Here is a 12,162-nt window from a genome sequence, read left to right on the forward strand (position 1 = left end):
TATTTTGTGAAAAATCACTGTAGGTAAATTATTATTGATCTTAGAAATTGGAAATGTTATAAATTAGAAATTGATTTCCTGAAAAATTTAATTTTATGGACTTAGTTGATTTTCCTTGTATGCCCACGACCACTAATTTCGTCTTATTTTAGAGAAGTTGCTTTGTTCCCACCTTCTTGTTATTTTGCTTCTCTCTTCATATCAATTATCTACCTTCGACAAGAAGTTTACTTGATTGATAATGGTGTAACAAGCGAAACTAATATCTCAAAATTGCTTTAATAATCCAGTGTTTTGACAATCTCAAGTCGTTTACATTCAATATTCGAGTGAGACGTTGATATCATGACGCTCAATATTCTTCATTAACTAATTTACGAGGGTAATTTTTTTCATCCTCCGATTGGCCATAAATAGAAGACGAATGTATATGGAAGAATATTTTTCTCTCTAAAAGTTACTTACACTTATTATTCTTCAAAATGATTACCGTGAAGGTTGAGACATTTTTTCCTACCAAAACCCTGTTCATAAAAATTCTGCCGCCAAATGAGTCAAGTGGGCTATGACGTTTCCTCGTTAGTTTGGAAGCTCTGCCCTCAAATTTATGACGTGAGTTTAGGCATATGCTATAAATTACCAGTGGCCAAGTCAGGTTTGTATGACTGGTGATCGAAATTATCACATTTGATTTGCTGGAGAAGCCGTTTAGTTGCACCAGTACTGTGAGGCCCAGTTTCCAAGGTTCGCAACGATTTCTGAGCCAATTCAACCGAATTCTTTTATTTTCCGACACCATTCACGCACAACATACGTTTCCTATGTATACTTGAATTATTCTTCAGTAAATTTATGCTTAACTATGGCCTTTAACTTACAAAAAGAATAACGCTACACAACTACCACTAAGCGGAACACTGCAAGTGCTCCACTGCAATGAACCACTGCAAGTGAGGTGGCTAACAACTCAACAACAATTGATGATCTGGCCGCACCGATCACAGGGCGTTTGATAAGAATGACAAGCTGTTCAGCTCTGTGAAAATTGCCCCGCCTGTCTGTGTCTTGTGATATTTGATTGGAGATTGAAAAAAAATTACCCTCGTAGTTTTAGGCTCAACTCACATTTACGCGACCCAGGTCGAGAAGAGACTCGACTCTAGTCGAGAGCATTTGTTTTCAAATGGTGACGTCGCGGAGACTAGAATGGACTGGTTTGTGTGTCACCATTTGGAAACACATGCTCTCGACTAGAGTCGAGTCTCTTCTCGACCTTAGTCGCGTAAGTGTGAGTTGAGCCTTACAATAGAGAAAAGATAGCACAAGCATATGCTATTTTTGTCTCTATGGTTTTTCTGTTAAGTATGTCCGAGGCATTTTGTGTGACAGTTTGAATTGTGATTTGACAGGCAAACTGAAACATATCCCGTACATGAAGCCGTGGAACCTGATCGACGTGTTGACTGACAAGTATGGTTGGCAGGAGAGCGATGCTCGCGCCTTCTCAGACTTCCTCACTCCGATGCTGGACTTTGACCCCGACTGCCGAGCTACGGCTGCTGCCTGCCTCAAACATCCCTGGCTCAACACCCCCTCCTCCTCTTGCGAGTCCTCCTCGTCCTCATCGTCCACCTCTTCTTGATCTCAATCCACCTCGAAAGCGTCTGCGTCGACCTCCTCTACTGCGTCTGCGTCAACTAATACCACTTCCATGTTTTTCTAAATTTAGCAAATAATGTTTGTGTGTAAATTTGTACCAGCTACCAACACTCAGTAGTCTATCATCAGTATTACATTTTTACCAGATAGCGATACCAAACACTCGTTTTTCAAATTTATATTCGACATCAATTATTGGTTTTATCGATATTTTATTAGTTGACACACTCATTATTCGTTCGGCACATGGTTTATCCATGGTTATTTAATTATTGCATATCACTTTTCAAATATCGTTTACTGTAGTTGGATGCCAGTTACATGAATATAACTTTTGAAAGATGCGAATGCTGAGGAGAGTATTTATATATTATGTAGTGAAAATATAGACTGCATTATAGTGATGAAAGAGAGAGAGAGAATGAGTTCGAAGTAACTGTGAAGTTCTGTAAACCTCAGAAAAATTAGATTTTCACTAATAGTTGCTTTCGTTTGATACATTAATTAAATATATATCCTTTGTTCAATTGGTTGAAAAAAACATATATCGCTCTTATACCATCATTCAATACTTTTATTTTGCTTTCGTTTGATACTATTATATATTTAACCTTCGTTCAATTGATTTAAAAAGCATACTGGTGATCAGTTATCATATCATGTATTATTCAATATATTATTTTTATTATTCAATACGTTTCTTCAAATTATGGTGGTTAAAAGAGAGTCCGAAGCAAATATACCACACTGAAACGAGATTCGCTATAATGCACTAATAGTTTCTTCAGTTTTATATTTGCCTCAATAAAATGTTCAGCTTTTTTCCTATTCATACAAGAAAAGACATAGCTGATTTCGTTTTCATATTACAGTATCATTCAATACTCTCATTCAAATAATGATTTATTTTTGTATCTTTATGCAATAATTTTATTATAGTATCGTGAGAGTTTGAAGCAACTGTACCACAGAATAACAAGTTTTGCAGTTATGCACTAATAGTTACTCTCATTTGATTACTCCATTACATATATAACCAATACTATTATATATTTATCCTTTGTTCAATTTATTTGAAAAGCATACTGGTGCTTTTGTTATTATATTATTCAATAAGTTTCTATAAATTATGGTGGTTAAAAGAGAGTCCGAAGCAAATATAGCACAGTAAAACGAGATTCGCTATAATGCACTAATGGTTTCTTCTATTTTATATTTGCTATATGAAATATTCGGCTTTTTCCTTATTCATTCAATAATAGTTATTCTCGTTTGATTACTACATTACATATATAGCCGATACTATTATTTATGTAACCTTTGCTCAATTGATTTGAAAAGCATACTGCTGCTTTTGTTATTTTATCATTATTCAATACGTTTCTTTAAATTATGGTGGTTAAAAGAGAGTCCGAAGCAAATATACCACAGTAAAACGAGATTCGCTATAATGCACTAATGGTTTCTTCTACTTTATATTTGCCTCAATAAAATATTCGGCTTTTTCCTTATTCATTCAATAATAGTTACTCTCGTTTGATTACTACATTACATATATACAGCCGATACTATTATATATGTAACCTTTTCCCAATTTATTTGAAAAGCATACTGCTGCCTTCGTTATTATATCATTATTCAATAAGTTTCTTTAAATCATGGTGGTTGAAAGAGAGTCAGAAGCAAATATACCACAGTCAAACGAGATCCTCAAAATAATAAGTTTTGCAGTTATGCACTAATAGTTACTCTCGTTCGATTACTCCATTACATATAATTATAGCCTTTGTTCAATTCATCTAAAACCATGATTTCAGGGAGGAACTCGAGTTATATCATATAGTCTGAAATGTATTTACTTGTGTGTTATTATTTTTATATAATGTTTCCAATCTGAAGTACATAAAAGTGTGTAAGGTTATTTGTGATTCACATCGTTACTGTGAGTTTGCTAAACGTCACTTACCACACTTCATTTGATTAGCAGAAAACAATGCTTTTATAGATATTGTCCTTGTTGTCATTCGATGTACTTACTGGTTGCGATATTCGAGTATTGTGGGCTAGAATGTAATATTGAGCTGAATGAGTATGTATAATTCGCCCGGGTTGAAAAGAACTGTAAAATTATGATAATCTAAACACGAATATGTTATCATGTTACAGATTATGATGATTGGAATATATTTGTTATAATAAGTGTACCTAAGATGTAAGGATGTGATCTTTGTATTATATTCAACAAAATCAGCATAGATAAACGGAACGATTTCTTGTAGTTGGGAATTAGTCATTGTGAGGATTAGTTTAGCTGTCTTCTATTCCATAATGAGGTAGAAATACTTGGTGTGACATTTTCAAAACGACAATGTATCAATTCATCAACCTAGCCTCCCCACATCTTATAGCATTATTTATTTTGTGCTTCCTCGTCTAACAGCGAAGCAATATTATTAAAAGCATATCATTACATTGCCCACGACTAGTTCTTATCACTATCGTATAATGTGCAGTATTGTATAACGCCGTATTTGACTGAATATTATTCTTATACTTTTCAAACGTGAAGCTATAGTTCATTGTATTGATATTGATATTAATTGTGTAGCGACCTCCCTCTGTGAATATTAAATAGAATGTAAACCTCTAACCTCACTTCAAGTACTCTCACTTATGCAGAACATTTGGTGCTAGAACTCAATTTTAAAACTATCTGGAATTCTGACGCTTGATAATCCGATTAATTCAACCCAATTTAATTCATTTCAAAAAGACAAGGGCTAGTTGAACAGAAACAAAACCGTTTTCTGATAATGATGTTTTTTTATTCAACGAACAATTTGTTGTGAAGCCTTGTAAGGTTTGCTATTAAGTACATAGATGTTCTACTTTGATTCTGGATAAAATCAAAATGACTAAAATGAGGTGTAGGTGGAAAGTCGAAATACATTGTGTTGAAAATGATGGAAATTTCTACATTTACTCATTGTCTGAAGCCTGTACGTTTTGGGGCCAGGCTATTAATATGACTTTTTATATGTTTCCTTTCTAACGGGACTCAGGGTAGGAATTTTCCACTTTTTGAAAATATGAAATAAATAAAGAATAAATGAAAATCTTAAAAATATATCTGAAAACAAAAATTTCATATTTTCACGAATTTCCATTACAAGAAATTGTATTATCCATGTTGATGACTATCCAATCTCAAAAAAATATATCTTATGTTTTGTTCTATAAATTGATTGTTTTTATTCGTGTTTTCAAAAAATCCTATCCCTAATTCTAATTGTCGCTTAAAATTTATTTGAAGCTAAGCATTAACCATCATCGAGACATGGTATTTTAGCTACAGTGAGGTCCACGTTTTAATGGCAGCATTTCATTAACAATCAATCTTTCCCACTGACATTTTAACATGGAACTCATAGAATAGATTTTCTATGAGAAGATTGAGTTGCTGTTTGCTGAAGATTGATTGAGATTTTCTAATCAAGATAAACTAATCCTGGAAGCCCGCTGCCCGGTTTGCTTATTATTTAAGATTATTATTTATGCTCATTATTTAAATCATTCAAGATTTAAGTTGAATGCGGTTGTTACAATTTAGCAGAAGTATATTGTTTAGTACAGTATATATAAACATAAATTGTATTCTATTGAGGTGGTTATATTTACAATATTGAAACTGTAACTGATGGTGTAGACAGGCAATGTTGAACCGATTTGTGATCCTTCACCCTTCAAAACAGGACTGTTATGTCAATAGACCGGAAAATCTGTTAATTTAAGCCCGGTCTAACATATACATTCCTTTTATCTTTAAAAACTCAGTACAACGTTCTACAAAACAGGATTTACTCCTTCAGTTTATATAATGCTACTTCAGATTATTATGTTTTAATAAAACATTGAATACAAATTTATTGGCTGATGTTGAAAAGTTTTTTTGTCAATACTATAGTTATCTAGTGTAAAGTCTAATGAGCTAATTTTTTCTTTCCTAAAATACTACTTGAAAAATTGAACAGTGAATTTCTCATTAGGAACTCTTACGCTATTGTTTAATTTACTAATTTGTTTAAGTAAACTTATTAACTACACTATAGAAGCTAGATTCACTCAATCACTGCTCTGCTCTTTCACTGGACATTATTTGAACAAGCACTACACTAGTTCAAACGGTTTCCTCATTTTGAGCCTCCGCTCCAACCCTCCATTGTCTAGCAGCTGGATCGCCTCGACGTCATTTTGGTGCAGTCGCCCCTCTTGCCTCTCCGCATACCTCTGGATCTCGGTGGACACCAGGTCTGCACGTTGACCTCTTCAAAGATATCTGTTCCTGACATATCAAGGAGCATCCACAATGTTCCTCAGCACCTTGTTTTGGAATCGTTATAATGATGTTGTTGTCTTTAATTCACCCCCAAAGTTGTATAGCTCTAATATCTGTTTGCACTGGATTACTTTGTTTCGGATTGAAAGGATGGAGCAGGTATGTAGCCAGGATTTGGTTTCTGGGGGGCTAATTGGATTTATGTGGTTGGCTGTGGGCGGGGGCCAAAGTTTCAGCCTGCCCCATATTGCAATGCACTATGATCAATATTGTCATACTGATTTATCTATTATAGAATCCACTGTATCAGATAAATAAAGACACTTTGGTTTTATAATAACAATGTAGAGGAGCAATAAATCACATAAAATAGTAAGTAGTTTGTAAATTAAGTAAGTTTCTAAATAATGCTTCTACTATTTATGTGATGTTTTGTTCCTCTATAACTCTATATAGAATACATTATGTTATATGATCAATTGTAGCTCAACTATAATTATAATAGCTGGTCTGTTCACAGTCTAATTTATAAATTATTGAATAATATATCTAATAAAGTATTCAATAAGGCTACTGGAAAGTTTAATTTTATAAAATCACTAGGCTAGTACTCTAGTTATATTCTTATATAAAACACGACCTGTAAAGGGTATTTTATCCAATTCTCAAGAGTCAAAATATATATATATATTTTGCAGTTTACTGTGTTATCATTCCAGGTTGTTATTACTATGTGCAGGTTTAATTCATTTTGTCACTTGAAAATCGAATAAATTAATACCCTAAACTACTCATGTTTTATATAAACGGGTACTAATTATTTTCTATAATAATTAAGAATAGATATTTGTCATAGACTAACATAGTGTGATACCATCCACTTAATTCAGTCAACTTCATTCAGTCTATTCCATGAATTGAAATGGAATGAGTATAACATATACTTGAAAATGATAAAGACTGGGAAATAATGAGACTTTCACTTTCAGAATGCATATAATTAAAATTAACGTTTGATTACATTACTACAATATTTACAATAACAGTCTTCTTTTCCTTTTTGAAGCCATTTTCTCTATTACATTATCTGGCTCAACTACAATATCTTGATGGGTAGCTAGCATAACCAGTGCACTCAACCTTTCATCCCCCATCAAGCTCAAAACTGTGTGCAGTTTTCACTCTATTCATGGTTGAAAATGTCCTTTCCACACTGCACCTGGTAACTGGCATAGTAGTCAATACACCAAGTAATTCATGAATAATTGTGGTAAAATAGGTTCGGTCACACAGTTCAAGAACTTTCAAAACTTTATTATTCTCCTTACTGAAATTTTCTCTGGACTTGCCCGACAAAGTATACTCTGCTTTAATAGCTTCTAAACATTCCTCATTTTCAAAATATTCTTTGAGGTTTTCCGAGAGATTCACCTTCTCAGGACTTGTGAATCCTGGAAGGAGCATTTGAAAGCTGGCGAGGATTTCACTATTTGCTGAAAACCTGTCAGACAAATTCAAAACTAGCGAGTAAAACAACTACTACTCTGTAGTATTTCTATGCTGAATCAGTATCAGGATTTGCTCGCTGTGTTTGACGGCAATTCATCCTGGGAATTTTCAAATCACAATCGAATAGTTCCCTATTTAATGTTCCAGCCAATGTGAAAAGATTTCTGAAATCATCAATCGCATCATCTTTCATGCATTTCAGAGACTCCAATAGTATTTTTGCATGATTATTGGCAGACACCATATCAAGCGTTCTATCTTGAAGTGAAATGGAGAGTGGCAAAATGAGGCTGAACAGTTTTTCACAGACCAACAGGCTCACAATAAACTCACTTCGTTCAATTGTAGCCAAGAAACTTACTGCAGATGAAGAGATTTTTTGTGGTGTCTGAGATATTTCTTCTAGGCTTAGCACAATTGGTTTGAATAATTCAGCAAATGTTGAGACACTGTCATGTCTTTCAACAGACCGCGTTTCACATACACGTGTTAGCCTCTTTTTTTGGATTCTGGTGCATGGTGCATTATATTAATTTGTAGAATATTCCTTACATGAGTATTATTCCTGAAAAAATTACAATTTCTTTCATCACTCCTAAGCAATTTTTAACACAATTAATTGAAAATTAATGAATTAATGAAAATTGAAAAATTAAAATAAGAAAAATCACTCAATGCCAGGTTCAATTTATGACTGGTACAATGAAAGTACCTTGCTGTTTTGGGCATTTTTCTCTAATCCTGGTCTGCACACCTGAAACATGGCCAGACATGGTGGCAGCTCCATCATACCCTTGACCTACACAATAGTCCATATTCAAATGTAAATATTCACATTTCTTCAAAATCACCTTCGAAACACTCTGCAGTTTGACTATATATTGGTACAAATCCAACAAAATCTTCTCTTATTATTGGCAATTAATTTTTGTAATCTACATAACGGATACATATTGAGAGTTGTTCAGTTGCTGAAATATCCATAGGTTTCATCTGCTAGAATAGCAAAGGAATCAGTTTTTTTTATTCTAGAAGCAATCTCATGAGTTACTAAATTTGAACAGATTTGAATAATCTCATTTTGAATATCAGGGCTTACATAAGAAGCATTCTTATTTCTTACTACAATTAATTATAAGTCTCTTCAAATTTTCATCTCCAGCACATGCTCTGAATCGAAATAAAGCACAAAATTTCCCATCTTTTTTATCTGGCTTTTCTAATGTGAGTAGCCCACTGTCCTCATCTCCTCTCAATGATAGCTCTTGCTCAGCACAAAAAAGTATTGTTTCAATTATTGGTCGTAGTCCTGACCTATTCTCCTCCCTTTCCCTTGCATGTTGAGTGTCTATCAGTGATTTTATATCCTTTTGTTTCCCTGACATAACCATCATGAACTGTTCTGCAGACACAACACATGCTTTATTATACACTTTCTTAGAATGCTTGATGAAGTTTTCCTTGGCTTTTTTCCAATCTCTAAATCCACTACTAACAAATTTTCCAGGATCCTCATGACTTCCTTTGCCAACACCTGTATTATAGAATGAAAAGCATGGTTTACAATAAACTGCATCTTCTTTTTTTAGAATAAGCCAGAAAAGGAAATCCTGATGCAGGGTCAGTTATCCATTTTTATTGAAATCTCCTTTTTTGTGTTTTACATTCACTTGAAGGATACACATATGGTTGTTTTGGAAACAAAACTGACAGAATAATATTTTTCTTCAGGTTGTTATCAATATTCTGTTGAATGTTAGTTATGTTACCGTACCTATGTCAAAACAGTCTGGATCCCACATCGATTCACAGGTTATTGGAACATCTTCTGAGCCCATTTCTCCATCTTGTACTTCACTTCCTACCTCATGGCTTGAACAGGAGCTACCTTTGGCGGGTGTTATATCACTGGTGGAGCAAATGAAAGTAGAACTGCTCACATCAGGATCTGGAAATAAAGTCGAATAGTTGGGAATTATATCAATTAAATATGGTTATTTGTTCATAATATTACTTTTTTCCTATGAACAGTGTTATAGTTCAACAGCTGAAAATAACATGTGACGTTTAATTACTATATAAATGTTAATGTCCACCAACTTTACTCATTTCTTAGGAACTCAACTAGCCACATATGTGGCCAGACCATCTGAACAATACAATATTACTCCAGTAGGCTATTACCTAGAGCTTAGAAGTCATTATTTTGATATTTTGAATGATATTTTTCTGCAACCATAAACAACTAAATAATTGAGAATTGAATACCGAGATTTACATACATTGCAAATTTAATACAACGTTCAACCTCTAACAAGTCTAACAAACCAACTTTCCACCGATGGAGTTTCTTCCGATCAGCCAATAAAGCTTCATGTTGAAAAGTGTGTTGCTTTTGAGCTCAAAGCGGCTACCTACAATTGACAGCGGCTACAAAAATGGCATTTCATCCTGATTTAAATAGATCCCTTGGGCTATTATATTCACAAGCTGAGTAAGGTTACTTACCGAAAAGGTTCTCAAAAACTTATTGAATCGAAAAGTTTAACTTTTTTCAAGTGTTTTATTGTACCACTAATGAAAACATTACTGATTATACTAGTACAGTTAAAATTATTTCCAATTCTTTCTTTGATATCTTATCTACCTAATAAATATGATATTTATGATATGCCCAAATTCCACATAATTAAAAGACGTTCATCATTTATTGAGAAAACAATTATTTTTCATTGAAAATCTTGCACAAAGTGAAGAACTGCCATTATGAAACTTCCCTAGTTCAATGTGAAAAACATTTATATTAAGAGAATTCTCTAATTTGATACGGTAATGATTGTCCGTTACAATTATACATATTGAGTCTCCAGTCATATCGTACTTGAAACACGAATATGAATACTCAATTTATTGACTTCACTCTTATCTGACAAACAACGAAAGTGGATAGTGGCGTTAAGATATCAGAAGTTAAAATTCAAGAAAACCAATAAAAATATTGCTATTTACTGAATGAAGACCAAAATGCACCCAGCACTTCTCAAGTGGCTCTTTTATTATGTCGTATAGCAATAATTATTACTAAGAAAATTAAAGCCTGTTGACATTACTGCTTATCTTATCTTGAGATAGCCAATTCAGCTGTCAAGTTACAAACTAGTCTGAATCGCAGCATGGGTAAGTTGCCACTCCTTTTCTTCAATTATCGAATTGGGTTTTTCTTCATTAAAACGTTTTGCTTTCATATCACAAGCCTAACATTTCTTAAGTGCAATTCAAGTGCTTCTTTATATCAATATCAATTTTTTCATTAATCAAGTGAGAGGCCTAATTTTGATATTCGATAACGTAAATTAAATCGAATGTTAAAATTTTGGCTATATTATGCTATAACCTATTGATTTATTATTTTAAACTCTTTCTAATTCCATCTCCTTCTTCAGTCGTTAATTGACAATATTATTATAACATGGTAGTCTCCCTTTGAAAAATTTGTTGTGCACAGTCATAGACCACTCATCTAGACATTTCTTATCTAAGGTGTGTTCTTTGTGTATCGTGTGCAATGCAAAATAGTGCTTCATAAGTGCTAAAAGCACGGAGATAATGCATGATTCAAGCTTCAGAAGTGATTTGTATATACTGTACAATTTTTGAAATGGGCTTGAATGGTCAAATAAACATGTTAAATACGAAATAACATAACAGCAAGGTCTGTTGTTATATTAGTGTAGTATGAGTACCTATGCTACAACTGAGGTTTACTCAACAATCATTAATGATAGAGAATGTTCAATTTGAATTACAATTTGAGACCGAAAGTTTAATTGGAACTTGTTAAGAATCCCAGCATTAATATGGAAAAACATCTGTAACAAAAGCAAACTTGGTAAAGAGGATTTTTTACAAGAATTCTGAGAGCTGCTCCAATGACGTCCCAGCCGTAGAAGATAGTTTGTACTTTTAAATGAATCTGCATTAGTCCAGATAATGAATGCTCAGGAGAGGGTATATAGGGAAAAGTTTGGAAGACAATTTTCGACCCCGCAGTTCTGTTTAGGTTAGTAAGGAGGTAACCATATCAAAAGTACCCACTCCTAACCTCTGTGCTAAGGGGGTGGAGGTGGTTCAAAGATATTATTTTTTGGTTCGCATTTAACTTGAAAACTATGTATCTTACGGACATAACTGTTATGTACAAAATTAAAGCTTACATAATTGCCTACAATATTGATCTTACTTTTTCTATATATTCTCTATTTCTGAGATATCCGCTATTGAAAGTGTGAAATTTTTGAAAAAATACATGTTTGCCTCCAATTCTTTTCTATTTTTTCTCTTATAACTTTTTAAAAACCGTTGGGAAAAATCCATGCTAATTATGAGCTTGTAGAACATTGTATTCTATTTAATTTGATGTATAATTTCACACTTTTACGCATTTCCCTACAACTGTTGCAGCAGCTTTAGTGTTGTGTGAAATCTTCAGTTTTGCAACATTAGACCAATATTATTGACAAAGGAATTTGGAGGGAATGTTCTGAACACAATTTTTGACTTTGCAGCTTTGAGACTAGTTAGGAGGAGAACATATAAGAAATCCCCATTCCTAAATCATGTGCTAAGAGGATGAGGGTGGTTTAAAAGTGGCATTTTCA

General features: G+C 33.4%; 1 protein-coding gene across 1 annotated transcript in view; it reads left to right on the top strand.

Moving 5' to 3' along the window:
• LOC111044346 (SRSF protein kinase 1) overlaps nt 1–4,900 on the top strand; it is a 39,153-nt gene extending 34,253 nt beyond the window's left edge. Inside the window, exon 12 of the mRNA XM_039442097.1 lies at nt 1,364–4,900. Coding sequence (XP_039298031.1) covers nt 1,364–1,642 — 279 coding nt within the window. The 3' untranslated portion in view covers nt 1,643–4,900. The remainder of the gene's footprint in view (nt 1–1,363) is intronic.
• The last annotated feature ends 7,262 nt before the right edge of the window (nt 4,901–12,162 follow it).

The sequence above is a fragment of the Nilaparvata lugens genome, chromosome X (genome assembly GCF_014356525.2).
Source record: "Nilaparvata lugens isolate BPH chromosome X, ASM1435652v1, whole genome shotgun sequence".
Classification (NCBI taxonomy): Eukaryota; Metazoa; Arthropoda; class Insecta; order Hemiptera; family Delphacidae; genus Nilaparvata; species Nilaparvata lugens.